This window comes from Rattus rattus, chromosome 8, assembly GCF_011064425.1.
Source record: "Rattus rattus isolate New Zealand chromosome 8, Rrattus_CSIRO_v1, whole genome shotgun sequence".
Lineage (NCBI taxonomy): Eukaryota > Metazoa > Chordata > Mammalia > Rodentia > Muridae > Rattus > Rattus rattus.
Window position 1 is genome coordinate 53,232,180 of NC_046161.1, and position 16,067 is coordinate 53,248,246.

Consider the following 16,067-nt stretch of genomic DNA (forward strand, 5'->3'; position numbering starts at 1 on the left):
GTATTCAATAAGGCCTATTGTTTATTAATGAAATAATATAATTTTTGACTTGAGAGATTTTTTGCATTATATTCTCACAAAAATAGCTAACCCAAATTTTCCTACATTTTTATGTAGTCTCTAGAATTGTTCAACTGTTTTAAAATAAACTTTTTTTTTCTTTTCTTTTCTTTTTCGGAGCTGGGGACCGAACCCAGCTCTACCACTGAGCTAAATCCCCAACCCCTGTTCAACTGTTTTAAAATGTACACTTGGTATCTCTAGCACTCAGGAATATATGCAAAATGATTAGTAAATATTAAGTGTGATCTTACCACACTTACACATGCAGTTCTACTTCTCTCTCTTCATGATTTAAAGTCTAAAAATAATAGATATCCAGAGGTTTCTAATATATACTTTCTAATTTGTGTGTGCATGTCTAAATTTGTGTACACATATTTACAACATGTATTTATATGTATATCTGAGAATATATACAATATTCCATATAGAAATATAAAGACGACACACTACTTTAATTCCAACACTTGGAAGGCAGAGGCAGAGGATTTCTGAGTTGAGGCCAGCTTGGTCTGTAGAGTGAGTTCCAGGACAGCCATGGCACAGAGAACCGGTCTTGGAAAAGAAAAGGAAAAAAAAAAAAAAGGAAGGAAGAAAAGGAGGGAAGGCAGACAAGAAAGAAAAGACTGATAGGAAGGTCGGTGGATAGGTGGTCTTTATCTTAACCGTCAGCTCTAATCCTTGACTTCATGTGATCCCATGGCCACATGTCATACACAACACTGAACACCTTCAGAAGAGGCAGCTCACAGTGCTTGCTTACACCTTCTCTATGTGAGAAGCTTTGAAATAAAGATCCTGTTTCTGCTTCTCAGTTTTCCAGAGCTGGATTTACACCACACATCAACCATACCGGGGAAAGCTGTATTATTTTAAGGCCCAGGTAGGTACAAAACCAATGGTTATGAGCTAAGAATCATGCCAACGTGCAAATATAATATGTGGGAACTAATCTTCCTGGCATGACAAATTTCCACTAAGTACTACTATCTGCACGTTTGTCAAATTCCCAAAATCTAACAGAAACCCTAACTTATCACTAGTAACACATAGGGTACTAGAGGACTTTAATATACTTGATGATTCTTAAAGTATTTCTCATTAAAACTCAATGAAGCTAGGTGTGGTAGTATATGTCTTTAATCCTAGCACTCAGGAGGAGAAAGCAGGTAGATTCTTTAGTTCCAGGCTAGCCTGGTTGCCAGACCAGACAAGACTATATACTGGAGACCATATCTTCATCATCTTCAGCAGCAGCAGCATCTAATAATATATCAACTCTACAAACAAAACACTAAAAAAGAAAATTTCGATACAAATAACAAAATCTTTCTAATAAACACCAGGATATGGAATGAGAAACAAGTTTAAGATTTGAAAAAGAGTTCCTAAAATAACCCAAACTAACCTACCAGCCAAATATAGCTACCAACTGCTTTTAGTAAGTAAAGTTTTTTCAAAGTAGTCACATTCATCTGTTAAAGCATATGGCTTCCTTAGCAATAGGGGGGAAAAACAAAGTTGAATATATGGAGGACATATAGTTTACAGGTAGTATTTGATTCCCACTTGAGTGCTGGGAATCAAAGCCTTATACATACTAGGCAAACTTAACATGGAGATTCAACTCTGTGTGTGTGTGTGTGTGTGGTGTGTGTGTAAATATTCCAGGAATCAGTTGTCTCTTTCCATACTGGATCATAAACAGGTTTCTCAAAGTCATAAAGTAAATATTTTCTTTTACTTTTACTCACTGAGTCATCTCAATGGCCCTCTTTTATCCTTCCTGTATGTGTGTTTGTGTCAAGAGCCAACATTCTGGACCACTTTCTATTTGCTGAGGCAGGGACTCTCGCTGAATAGGGATCCTGCTGATTATGGCCAATCCAGTTGGCTAGCTATCCACAGGAATCCTGTTTCTGTCTCACAGGCAGCCACAATGTGGATGTTAAAGATCAGAATCTGAGTCCTTGCATTTTTTTTTTTTTTTTTTTTTTTTTTTTTTCGGAGCTGGGGACCCAACCAGGGCCTGGCGCTTCCTAGGTAAGCGCTCTACCACTGAGCTAAATCCCCAGCCCCGAGTCCTTGCATTTTTAAGTTGAGTTTCAAACAATGAGCCATCTCCCCAATTCCACAGACAGCATCCTTTGGAAACAGAATCTCACTGAACTGCTTCCAATTCACTAAATGGCTATCAACTTCTCTCTGTAGCTCAGACAAGCCTTTTACACATCCGTGCCAGCAAAATAAATGGCTTTATCTGACCTACACACCCTAAAAGGACCAAAGTATCACATACATTTATCAAACATTCATTATTTGTAATTTAAAAAGACACAGTGCCCTTTATTTCTACCAATAATTAAAAAGATTAGAAGTCTGTGTGTGTTGAGTGGGAATAGTCTTGCTGATCTGAAACTTCCTATGTAGCCAAAAGCTGGACTCAAATTTAAGATCCTACAAACCTCCAGAGTGTTGGGATTACAAAGCACACAACAATATGCCACACCTAGAAAATATAAAGAAATGCCTTTAAAAATTGAACAAAACCGGGGTTTGGGGATTTAGCTCAGTGGTAGAGCGCTTGCCTAGCAAGCGCAAGTCCCTGGGTTCGGTCCCCAGCTCCAAAAAAAAAAAAAATTGAACAAAACCAAACATTTGCAAAGCATGTTTTCGATTATATCCAGCTGGGAAAGCCATTTTAAAAAAGAGTTTTTTGTCTCTAGGAATTTCAACAACAAAATGGCTAAGTAGACCCCCCCCCCAAAAAAAAAACCCCAAAAACCAAGGTTCTACAACTACTATAAAATTACTAGATTTCTCACACACACACTCCAAAGTATTATAAATCCAAATCTACTGTTTGAATCCTTAACCAAATAGCAGGTCACTTTTCTATCCTATGACAGGAAATTTCCCAACTCCTGAGATTCTGTTTCAAAATCAAGTGACCTATCAGAAGTACATGAACAATGAAGTAAAGACAAAACAAAGTAAAAATAAGTAACACACTGTGTGCTCTATACAAGAAAGCCACAGTCCACTCTCCTTTCTGAATGAGCACAATGTGGAAGTGAGTGCTGATACCACACCACCACTAGGACCTAAAAGTAAGCATCGTAACTGCCTCAACTCAAAGAAAGCAAAAAAAAAAAACCAAGACTGTCCTCATGGAAGAGCGTGACTGGCATTCTCCTGGGAACTCACATTCGAAAGATGAGATCGGGAATTCTAGGTACAAAGCAAGAGCTTATCTCAAAATAACAAAACAAAAAAGACTAACACAATCACATGCCTATAATCAGCATTCTGGAAGAAGCAGAGGCAGAAGGATCATGAGTTTGAGACCAATCTGGGTTAGGGAGCCTATCTCAGAAAACAAAAGTGAACTAATAAGTACTATAAAAAGAGTCCCTTCTAAGTATAAGGAGACATCTAGGATTTACTGTAGTGTCTGCACAATTCAAACTGAATGTTTCTTTCAAAATTACCCCCAAAAAATGTGTGTCAGAAATCCCCAGCCAGTGCTGTGCTGTGCTGCAGTGGCTGCACTCACCTCTTGAGCATCTCTTGCTGCCTTTGCATCATCCTCATTATAGCGGTTACAGTTGTACCTTAAAGGAAATTAAGAGGATTTCAGAAAACCATAAACCCATAAAATGAAAAGACTGCTTATTTTTTACATGTAGCCTGAACTTTTAACTCCACTTCCAAAGAGATCGTCTTCTCTCCTAAGCTGTATCTCTCCTTTTACAAACCAAAGAACCAACAAAGAGTTGATTGTGCTACGGACTTTTACACACGATGATATTAGCTGTCTCTGAAAATAGAATGACATATATGTATTTAAAAAAAAAAAAAAAAAAAAAAAAAGGAAAGAGAAGGAAACTCCTCAGAGTGAAAATGACTGGCACTTCTGTTCTTGTTTTGTTGTGTAGGCAGGTTCTCACTAAGTAGCCCTGGCTGGTTTGACATCTGCTACACAGACCAGGCTGACCCAGAGCTCACAGGGATCTGCCTAGCACTGCCCCCGGGTGCTGAGATTGAGGTTACATGCTATTATACCTGGCTACTACATACCTCTCATTAGAGACCACATTCTCATTTTGGGTATTTATTTAATGCCTAACTAGCAACTGCAGTGAACGTTCGATGAGTGGTCCAGAGTTCATTAACGCACAGAGGTGGTTCAGAGCAGGACGCTGAGAGCTAACCTGATGCTGCAGCATGTGTTAACACTGAACCTTTTACTAGAGCTATAGGAAGACTTTTTTTTTTTTTTTAAAGATTTATTTATTTATTGTATATAAGTACACTGTAGCTGTCTTCAGATACACCAGAAGAGGGCATCGGATCCCATTACAGATGGCTGTGAGCCACCATGTGGTTGCTGGGAACTGAACTCAGGACCTCTGGAAGAGCAGTCAGTGCCCTTAACTGTTGCTGAGCCATCTCTCCAGCCCGTATAACAAGACTTTTAACAAATGCCATCTCTCCCTCCATCCCAAACTTAAAAAACTGAATTTAGATGTTAAAAGTAAACTGCATGAAGTTTAAGGATTGGCTCAATGGCTAAGGGCACTTACTACACTTACAGAGGGGCAGAGTTTGATTCCCAGTATACACAATGGACAGCCAGAAACCTTCTGGAACTCTAATTCCAAGTTACTTAACGGTCTCTTCTGGTCTTGTAGGCAGTTTTTAAACCATAAGTGAGCATCTGTGTAATATACAATCACACAAATGAAATAAAATGCAAATCTAATATTAAGTTGCTGTACAGACTTACCAACTTTTTCAGAATTGTTATTTCAGTATGTGTGTGTGCACATGGTGCTAAGGTATGGAGAGCCTCCTGCATGCTAAGCAGATGCTCTGCCAAGGAACTATCCTCAGCCTTTCAGAAGTGACTCAGTGTGTATATTTCTTGCATACATAAATACACATTATCTTTGACTTTAACCATCATCAGAAAGCAGTTAAGAGAAAGTATTTGTCTATGTATATATGTGTGTTCAATAACTTCCTTTCAACTTACATGCTTGAGTAACAGGTGTTGAGGGATAAGATAATCTCTTATAAAAAAAATGTATCAGAAAGTAGAAGGGGGGAGGTTTTTAAGAAGCTTTTAAAGATATTCCTCTGAGAAAAATAAAATACTATTATGTTTACTCCAAAAATGCCAAACAATTCCAAATATTCTTACCCATATTTACTACATAGGGTACAAATTTCTGAACCCACACATTTTACAGAAATAATATGGTTCATAGTATTCTAATTTGAAATTATACTTTCAATTGCTTATTTTTGACAGTCGCCTATTTCACACTATTCAGAAATAACCCAACTGATCTTAAAGTAACACGGATAACAAGTTAATGAATGATTTAATATTAATTTTCACCTGGTTACTCATACTTCTCAACATAATAGTTTGCTTAATTTAATTGAAAGTTCACTACCTTGATTAATCTTGGTTAACTATTAACATTCTCTTCTTCCTTTCTTCTAACCATCTTAACTTTTCTTTTTAGTTTGTTTCTGTGACATGGTCTCTCTAATTCTGGCTGCCAGGGAATTAGTTATATAGGCCAGTCTAGCCTGTCATTCAGAGATTCGCCTGCCTCCTGATTGCTGAAATTAATGGTTATATGTCACTCCTAGCTCCTTGTGATTTTTTTAAAATGTGTCTTAAAGCACCATCTTAATGTGGGATTTCCCTTCCAAAACTAGCACAGATTTAAAGACTAGCAGAGCAAGCTATTTAGGATCTCTCTATACTTCTAATTCAAGTAACAGTTAGTGCTACTTGGAATTTTGTTTTGACAAGTCAGAGGCATTTTAAGGCATACAGAGAAGACAAAGGAGGATACATTTGCAAGGTCAGTGAGCAATAGTCATGGCCCTCTCTCAGGTCACCATTCGGTCTGTGGTTGATTTCTTCTAATTTTTATTTTAAAGACTTATTTATTTACTATATATAAATACACTGTAGCTGTCTTCAGACACAACAGAAGAGAACATCAAATCTCATTACCCATAGTTGTGAGCCACCATGTGGTTGCTGGGTTGAACTCAGGGTGTCAGGAAGAGCAGTCAGTGCTCTCAAGTACTGAGCCATCTCTCCAGCCCCTATGGTTGATTTCTTTTGCTTTAGATAACATAAAGTCTAAGTTGTAATTGAAGATGTCATCAAACTCATAGGTCTTCCCACACTTTCTCTATCCCCCCTTCCCCCTTTTACTAGGCTTGCCTATAAAAGCATACAGTGACCTTATTTTAGTTCCTAATAAGTCTATAGTATGCTGTCTCAGAATCAGTCTTCAGCTCTGACAATGGCAAAATTTGCCACTAACAAACCAGTTTTTACCTTAGAATTAGCTTTAGAAGTAATCCCTATTATTAGTTCTTTAATTGTGGTAACTAATACAAGTCACAATTAACTAAAAGCAAAGACCTTTTTTGTTTCTCAAATTCATATCTCCTTTATCTTGTCTTGACCTTGCAACCCTCTTCTAGCCTATCCAGTCTCCACAAAGCACCAGAATTATTTGACAATGTACTTCAAGCACACAAAACAGACCCTCTCACCAAACCCGTACCACTTCTACTTAAATCTCCACAAGATCCAAACTATTTTACTACCACTTTATAATACAGTCTACCTCCTTACTTTCTCTGTCCCCCACAACTTAGTAGGGAGTCAGCAGGAAGGTAACACAAATCAAAAAAAGTTGGTCATTTGTATATTATAACACTCGGAAACATTTTCAATTCACATTAGGAAATGTGTTAGTTCCTGTGTTTTTCAAAATGCATCTACAATTTAACTTGCACTTTCCCAAATAAAGAGGCATGTAACAAAATTATCTATTAGTACAGAAGGACATGGGTCAATGCCATTTAACAAGGGTTGCCTTTTATTCAAGGATTATCCATTCATGGAAACCATCTTTACTGGCGCCAAAAAACAAAACAAACAAACAAAACCTCACAACCTTTAAAGAAAAGTCACAATTGTGCTGAACACAGATTTCTTTATTCTTGTCATTATTCCTTAAATAATACTGTTTACAAAACATTTATTGTGTGCTAAATAACCTAGAAATAGGAGGCATGCAAGTGAAATACTATGCTGGTATACAGAATGACCATGAGCACGCTCCGACTCTGGCACTCACAGGGCGTCCTGGAGCTCATCTCCAATAGATTCAACTAATTAACAACTGCAGATGCATCTAACATTAACTGCCAGTCTTGAAAAATTTATAAAATTAGACAATAGAGGGACATTTGAAGGACTACTTCCCAGTTCTAGGTAATTTGTCCCAATAGGAATGCAAGCCTATTTCAAAGAGAAGCTAAATATATCGACTTCTGCTCAGTAGCTTTCTAATTTTTAGCTAGAAAACAAAACTGTTGTCTAACAATGTGGAGGATAAGGAAAACACACAAGTTAAATTTCTGACAATAAACTCTTGTTTACAACCTCCACCTAGAGGACATATCAGACAATGTAACTAAAATTAAAATCATGAACTAAAAAAAACACTACTCCACCTCTGTTCACAGTATTCCTTTTACTGTTTCCAACTTTTTCAACTAATGAAATCTCAATGGATAGGTTTATCTCAATTATTAATTCCTGTGGGAAATATGACTACCAAATCCCTCTCTGTGGTTATCTTAAATACACTGTTGAAACGCCTTATTTTTTTTTTTTAAGCTCAAGGCAGAAGTATCATTTGCATGCGGTATACATCCTATAACTATATGAACGCATTCTACCATTTGTTCAACCTACCAGGCAGATCCATGTGGTTCCCAAGGGCCAAGACACACCCAGCAAAACTCTGCTTTACAGTTCTGGTTACGACAGACCATGTGATTACAACCACCATCCTTCTCAATTGTGACATGGCATTTGGGACATTCCTATGGAAAAAAAACTATAGAGTTGGTGTCAATGCTATCTCCCATTGAGGACAGACGCTAGTTATAGATTTCATTTATTTGCATTCATACACATACGTTACTTTAAAAAGTAGTAAGCATCTAATAAAGATCATTAAATGTAAAGTATATTATTATTACTGGTTCTTTTTGTCTGTTTTGGTATTTTGTTTGCTATTTTTTTTTTCATTTGTATTTTTCAAAACAAGATTTCTCTATGTAACAGTTCTACTTGATTTGTAGACAGACTGGCCTTGAACTCACAAAGATCCACCTGGCTCTGGCTCCCTAGTGTTGAGATTAAAGGTGCACACTATCACCAACTGGCTATTACTGGGTATTAATAGACACAAAAATGTAATGCTTTTTTAAGAATTATTTTTGTTTTTATGGTTATGTCTGTCTGTTTGCCATCTGTATGCAAGCGCCTATGGAAACCAAAACAGGGCATCATATCTTCTAGAGAAAGAATTATAGAAAGTGGTGAGCAACCATGCAGGTGTTGGGAATTGAACCAAGGTCCTATGGAAGAGCAGCTGCTGAGCCATCTCCCCACCCAAATAAAAACCATCAAAGTATTTTTAAGCACACAGTAAATTTTACTGAAGTTAAGGATTTTACTCAGCACACTGCTTAGTGCCGTCCCCTAGCTGCGCGGTCCTTCCACATTCTCAGGGCTTCATATGCACCAGAAACCTATAAATCTTTTAAGGGTGTTATTTATTCCTGCTTGTCTCATGAATAAATGACAAAATAGAAATAACAGAGAAACTAATTCTAGGTCAGGTAGGATCCATAGATAAGCAATCTGGCGTACAGAGTCAGGTAAGCAGGTAAGCAGACCTTAACCTTCAATCTGAACTCATACTGAAGCTCAAAATTTCCATTTTTCAAAAAATAAACTTAAGAGGTTTTTGTTGTTGAGATAGGATATCTCTACAAAGCTCTAGCTGCCCTAGAACTACTATGTAGAACAGGCTGTCCTCAAACTCAAAGAGAGATGTGTCCGCCTCCCAAGTGCAATGATTAACATGAGCCACTACACCTGGCTTTAAAAAAAAACAAAACATTTAAAAAAATCTGCGTGATGTAGATATTTTGTATACACGAATGTACAAGAGAGTAGAAGATGATGCTGGGTGCCCTGCTCTCAGCCTTGTTCCTCTGAGACACCCTCACTGACCTCCAGGGAATCCACCTATCTCTGAATCTCAGCACTGCAGGCTACAGGTGCATGCGGCCACGCTTCTTTTACATGGGTACTGAGGATCTGAACTCAGTTCCTCATACTTGAGCAGCAAGCTTAACTTGTACAGAAAAACTCAGTGTTTTTATAATAAAAGAGCTATTACTGCCTTAGAGGTGCTCCAAAAAATAAACACCGGAAAGTGAATAAATAGGCAACCATAGGAGGTGGCGTGGGGGTGGATAAAAGTTACCACAAGGCCCATACCGACACAAACTCGCACTGCTTTTGCTAATGCTCACACACTTACCCATATCCATGTTCATTATCAAGTTGGGGTTGGGGCTGGGGTCGGGGGAGACACACAGATGGACCAACCTTTGTGTTAGCTGCAATCCAATTAGAAGTTTCACTGTCATCATCACACTTTTTAATCCACTTCTTCAACCACTATTTGAAAACAACAACTGTTAGATTTTAACTCGGCTTGAGAACAGCCGTTTATTTCAGCACTTAAAGACAAGCTTTAAATGTAAGACGCAAAAGCAATTGACTTTCAATAGACATATACTCAAAGTAGGAATATTTGTACCTATAAATTCTCATTTACACAGGATCAACCAAACAACTTTGTCTGGTTAAAGTTGAGTGGGGAATCTGGAATCTTGAAGAAAAGTCAAATTAACCTAAAACCTGAGTTGCCCTAATCAACGGATATTCTAAGAACAAACGGGAGCCTGACACATGGAATGCACGGACAGACTACCTGCAACGATCACTTGAAATAAAATAAAATAAAATCTTCTGTTAATTAACACAGGCATCAGCTATTATCTTTAATCAAATCTTAGAAATGTATCATCCCCTTAAAAACAAAAGCCAACCTCACCTTACATTTAACTGGATCATGCCAATTTTCGCCACAGTTAAAGCTGAAAAGAACACCAAGAGTTTAAAATAATTAATCCTACTTAGCATAACTTAAAAAGGATAAAAAAAAAAAAATCAACCATTTCACATTCTACAGTTCTCCAGTACTGTCAGCACGTTCTAAATTATTGGGAATACCAAGCCAGGGAATGTGTCTGTTTGTTTCATAGTGAAGTTTTTTTAGAATTGGTGTGCACTAGGACCAGCATGTAGTAGGTACTCAGTATGTACACACTGAGATGTTAAACACATGAAGACAACATGCCCTGCTAACAACTAGACAGTAATTTCGCTTAACTAGCTCACTCGAATTGTACTGAGAAGATTCTAGTAATGCTCCGTTGGTACACATTCTACCTGTAATTCACTCAGTACTCCAACTAAAGAACAAAAACCTGAATTTACAGATTAATTCACAACTTTATTCAATATACAGTAAACAATACATTAGAAAACAAAGAGGCAAATCCTTGAATAATGTGAACAGATAACCAATCTATTCAAAGCAATATAAAGCAAGCCAAAAAGCCCAGGCACGGTGGCTCACACCTCTAATTCTAGCACTAAGCACATATATATTTAAGAGGTATAAATGAAGGAAAAGTAAATGCTTATGGGCAGGGTAGCTATTGAATCCTAGGTCTCAAGAGAGAATAGGGAACTCAAGGCTACATACCACCTTGTCTGAAAATGAGGGTCAGGGGGACACAGGACATGACAGCGCACTCACGGGTAAGGAGCCCACCAAACTAGTAGCAAACTGCACAGAGTGAACTCGGTGAGTCTTAAAGTAAGATATGGCTGTGGGCTCTGTAGGCTGCAGTGGTAAAGGGCAAGAATAATCAAAATGTGTATGGAACTGTCAACGAATTTAATAAAAGTTATACGAAATGAAATTAGTGATTAATGATATTATCAGGGAATTTAAAGAATGTCAAAAGAAAATTTGTTTGCCAAAGAGAGTGCGAAATGAAGCCAAGGAAATTATTTCTCTAACAAGGTAGGCACGGGGCACATGATGAACAGGGAACTGAGGAGCTTCAAATTAATTCCACATCTATCTCCTAGCAGAAAGACACAACGGCTCAGTAGGAGCACTGCTGCTCTTGTAGAGGACCCAGGCTTGACTGCAGGTGCACACGTGGTGGTTGACAGCTATTCCTAACTCCAGTTAAAGGAGATCTGATTCCCTTTTCTGGTCTCTGAGGACACCAAGTGCATGTGGTATATAGATAAACAGGAAAAACACTCATATGCATAAATAAATCTAACTGTATTAAATAAATATTTACAAAACAGAAATGTTTTAAGAATAAATTTGAAAGTAGGTATGTAATATGTTACAAAGGTAAATTTTATGTGTGGTAGCAAGCACACATGTGCTACAGTAAAACATTTCCAAGGTGGAGGACAATGTCTTTCCTCATCTTTGACCTTGTTTGAAACCCTGTCTTCCCTTTGTTGTTGCTCACTGCTGTGTATACTAGGGTAGCTGGCTCACAAACTCCCAGTGATCCTCTTGGTTTTGCTTCCTATCTCACTACAGGAACACATGAAGTAAAGGTGCATGTTAGGTGCCCAGCTTTGTGTGGTTCTGGAACTCAGCTCATAACTCTGTCCCATCTGTCTAGATCAAAGGGCTAAACTCTTAAACTACCAACACATTGTTGATCTTTATCAATACAATTTGCACTTTAAACATGCTTATGAATTTGTGATTTGCTCTTTAGCTATTATGTTGGATATTAAATAATTTGGATATTTATTAATTCTATGGCTGTCTTTAAAGAATCAGAATATTAAAATACTAGCAAAACATCTATTTGGTAGCTCCACATCGCTCCTTTTCTTTTAACGAGTGTAAGATCATTTTACCTTTTTGCTATATTCTTCATGTGCACAAATCAGATTCCAATGTTGAAATCTAATCAACAGTAAGGTAACATTAAAAGGCAGGGCTTTCTGGGCATGATGGTGTACACCTTTAATTCTTGCACTATTAGAGGCCAGTCAAATCTACTAATGTGTTTTAGGACAGCCAGGGTTATATAGAGAGATTCCTCTCTCAAAAAAACACAACCGCCTGCTCTACTCAACAAACACATACTTGGGACATTTGTAAGGTAATTGTCCTAAGGACTGCATTCATGAACAATATAACAAGGAAATGAACACTGCTACCTTGTTCTTTCTACTATGTGAGGTTATCACAAGGTATCCTCTATACAGCAAAAAGTAAACTTACACCAACACAGAGTCACCAGCACACGGATGCAGGACTTCCCAGCTTGCATACTACATTCCTGCCACGTAAATACTAAAGTATCCTGGTATTCTGTTATAGGAACTCACAAGGCTAAGAAAGGACATTGTTAATGAAAAGTGAGCCTAAAATGAGGAAGCTGATTTGGAATTAAGTAACAGACAGGGGTTGGGATGTGTATTAGAAAAGAAATACATTATCTTGAATATATGTATAGATTAATTATCTTGATTGTGGTGAAACTTGATGATGGTTTCAGTTATCTTGAGAATACACATCAGTCAGTCCTAAAGAGACTCTCTGTGGAGCTAAAGCCAAGAAAAGTCATTCTGGTGATGTCTCTGACATTTTTGTAATTGATAATTACGAACTAGAGGACAACTGTTCACTGCAAAAAGTAGAATCTGACTTAATAATTGTCTGCACCACACTGTTTTATGCAAGGTAGAAATGGACAATGAAAGTGAATATTTGATTGAATAAATAATATTCAAGATAAAGCTGGGCTCTTGGATGTAAAAAATGAACAAAAACTTTCAAACTGAGAAATTCTCAGGCTACCTTCCCATTTAGGGGGAAAAAAAAGAAAAGCCAGCTAAACACTTCAGAGACACTAAGATGTTCCCCAATATTTGGTGTTGAAAAGTTCCTGATAGATGACATCTAGTGTTCAGAAAGAGAAGAATATACTACAGAAGTTCCATGTTACCAACACAGACGGCCTAAACAAACAAAATTACCTGCATTATTTTCTTATTAGATTAAAAAAAAAATTTGTCTAAATCAAGGAAAGTTATTATTTTTAAATAAAACAGTCTTTATTTCTCAATCTGTGACAATATAGAGGAAGACAGCAAGAGCCAGATGGAACAAAATACAGTCAAACAAACAGCAATCTAACAGCCAACACTGCCATTCAGCTGTGACTGGGGTTTGATCCCTAAGACACCACCACACCTCATCAAGCATGTATGGGAGAGCGCACACACGCACGCACGCACCCTCCCTTTCTCTCTCTTCCTCTCCCCCCAACCCCTGAATGTTAAAAAAAGGCAATTAACCCAGATTTATAAGTTTTCTCTCATTAAAAGTTAAAGTGAAATATAAAGAAAATTATAATTATAGTTTCATTTCCCCCAATGAACAATACATTCAACGGGTAGAATGGCACACGCCTATCCTAGCACTTGGACACTGAGCTGGAATTAACATGAGTTTGAGGTCAGTTTGGGCTACAAAATGAGACTCCCTTAAACAAAACACAGGCTGCACTGTCATACACATACACATCTCTCCAAAAGATGAAAGCATCAAGAACAGAAACTCAAGACATGGTTTGTATCTCACTTAAAAGAAATATACACTACTTTTAACCAGTGTCATTTATTTCCCAGCATGAAGTTTCCCATTTTACTATCAAGATTCAAAGAAGAGGTAGAAATCCTCTATTTATTCCCCTCATCTAGGGAATCACAGCTTACCAAAACTGGCGGCCACACTTGCAGCGAACTGGTTTTGCATCAGGATACTGGACTTTAACAACATGGTGGCAATCTGGGGCAGGACACCATTTTAACAGTCGGTTGCACTGAAACACAAGTTACAACATCTTAAAAACCAGAACAAATTAAACTACACAACACCTAGTAAGATCAAAGAGAAATAACAAAACCATATAAAACCTGCTGTCATGTTCTGTAATCATGCTTTTTAAGTGATCTCCTGATGTGTTATTGATTTTTGATAACTATCTTTTAATCAGAAATGAGTGTTAGCTTGCTCTGAATCTGGGGAGATACATGGTATTTCTATTTTACTCTGTTAAAAATATGGCAGATTACATTGACATTTATTCAATGTTAAGCATTTTTGCAACTTATTTATTTGAATTCTGGGAAGGAAATCAAGGACCTCACCTTAGGCAAGTGCTTTACCAACTGAGTGACATCCCCAACTCTAGTGTGCTGTTAAGTTTGTGGCTTCATTATTTGTTTGCTTTGGTTTTAGGGATCAAAACTTTTGTCTGACAGAGAAGCCTCCTACCACAAAGCTGTATCCCTAGACCCTCACAAGATTATTTATCTTTCAACTTCTAGTTCTACAAAACGTAAGAACTATCTTTTATTCTACCTATAAATCCCATGGAGCCTTAAACTGTTTAATTTTGGTTTTTGTATGTCTCTCTGTTTTAAGATGAGGTCTCTCACTAGATATACCAGAGTACCCTCAAATTTGCAATTCTCTTGACCTAGCCATTTCAATGCTGGAATTTCCCAGTATACTCCACCCCAACCAGATGAGACACAAGCTATTAAGTATATTTATTACATGAACAAGATATGCCTTAAACAACATTCTGTACTAGGTTTCAAAAATCAATTTATTGGGTGGACATATAACACATCAGGAGATCACTTGCATAACACGTAGATAGATCAGAGAGTCCTAGATCCCAAGGTACACGCAAAACCTTAAGTGTACTGATCATTTCAAAAGGCACAATATACATTAATTTGTAGTTTTATCGTTTAATCTTTAGCACAGATAAAGACTATTTTCAAGGACAAAAATGCCAAGCTATACTGATGTTACTATAATAGGCACTGGCACTTTTAATAGAACCTGAGGAAAAAAATCATTTTGTTTTGTAACCTATACACAGGATCCTCTGTAGTAGCTGCCATTATAGCACAAAATCAGTAAGAACAAATATGCAACAGGCATTTTCCAGTAAATACTTTTGTTTGTTTTTGTGACAGGGTGTTTCTACATAGCCCTGGCTGTCCTGGAACTCAAAGAGATCCACCTGTCTAAGCCTCCGTGACTGCTGGGGTTTTAAAATCATGCAGTACTATATCTACCTCCAATAAAACTGTATTTACAAATACAGGCAAGCCGTAATTTGGTGACAACTGGTCTATTAAAAAAATTTGTATGAAATGAATTATTGGGGGGAGCTTGGGGGGCATCTTTTGCCTGCATGTAGGTCTGTGAACCATGTTAGTGAGTGGTGCCCACACCTAATGAAGAAGGCACTGGGGAATAGAACCTGGGTCCTCTGAAAAGGAGCCAGTACTTTAACTGTGAACCATCTCTCCAGCCCAGTGACTACCATATTCTTTATTAGCAAAGAAGACAATTAGAGAACTAACAATGTCAGGACACCCAGTACTTAGAAGGCAGAGGTAGGTGGACACTGACAAGTTAAAAGCTCACCAAGGCCTCCCTGTGAGACATTTCAAAAACCAAGCCAAACAAAACAAAACTACAGTAAAAAGAACACAACTAGTATATTTCTATTAATAAACAGAATTTTGAAAGTTAAAATTAGAGAAACATAAACCACTTACCTCTACAAAGCTATTTGTTATTAAATGCTGATATTTTAATTTAACTTTTGAATCTGTGATCAGGCGCCTGAAACCAAGAATAAAACAAGTTACTAAGTTTAAGTTTAATAAGCCAAGTTTAATGACATGTGTAAAGAAAATGTAACTTCAAAACTGTTTTATGCTATGGTATAAAACTACGTAAGTTGAAAATATCAAAATATACTATCAATAAATCCAACTATTTGTACTAACGGTGATTTTCAAGTTTCTATAATTTGACTTGGATAAACAATTTCCTCTGTCTAAATATTCTATTTTCCCAAGTACATGTTAGGGC

The 16,067-nt window shown here is 37.3% G+C and overlaps 1 protein-coding gene across 2 annotated transcripts in view; it reads right to left on the reverse strand.

The window, feature by feature from the left end:
- Positions 1-16,067, reverse strand: part of Arih1 (ariadne RBR E3 ubiquitin protein ligase 1) — a 99,976-nt gene that overhangs the window by 11,057 nt on the left and 72,852 nt on the right. For both annotated transcript variants that reach the window (XM_032909512.1, XM_032909513.1), the window contains 6 exons: positions 15,749-15,815; positions 13,880-13,986; positions 10,095-10,137; positions 9,584-9,655; positions 7,871-8,001; positions 3,620-3,677 (listed from right to left, as the gene is read on the reverse strand). In XM_032909512.1, the coding sequence (XP_032765403.1) occupies positions 3,620-3,677; positions 7,871-8,001; positions 9,584-9,655; positions 10,095-10,137; positions 13,880-13,986; positions 15,749-15,815 (478 nt within the window). The remainder of the gene's footprint in view (positions 1-3,619; positions 3,678-7,870; positions 8,002-9,583; positions 9,656-10,094; positions 10,138-13,879; positions 13,987-15,748; positions 15,816-16,067) is intronic.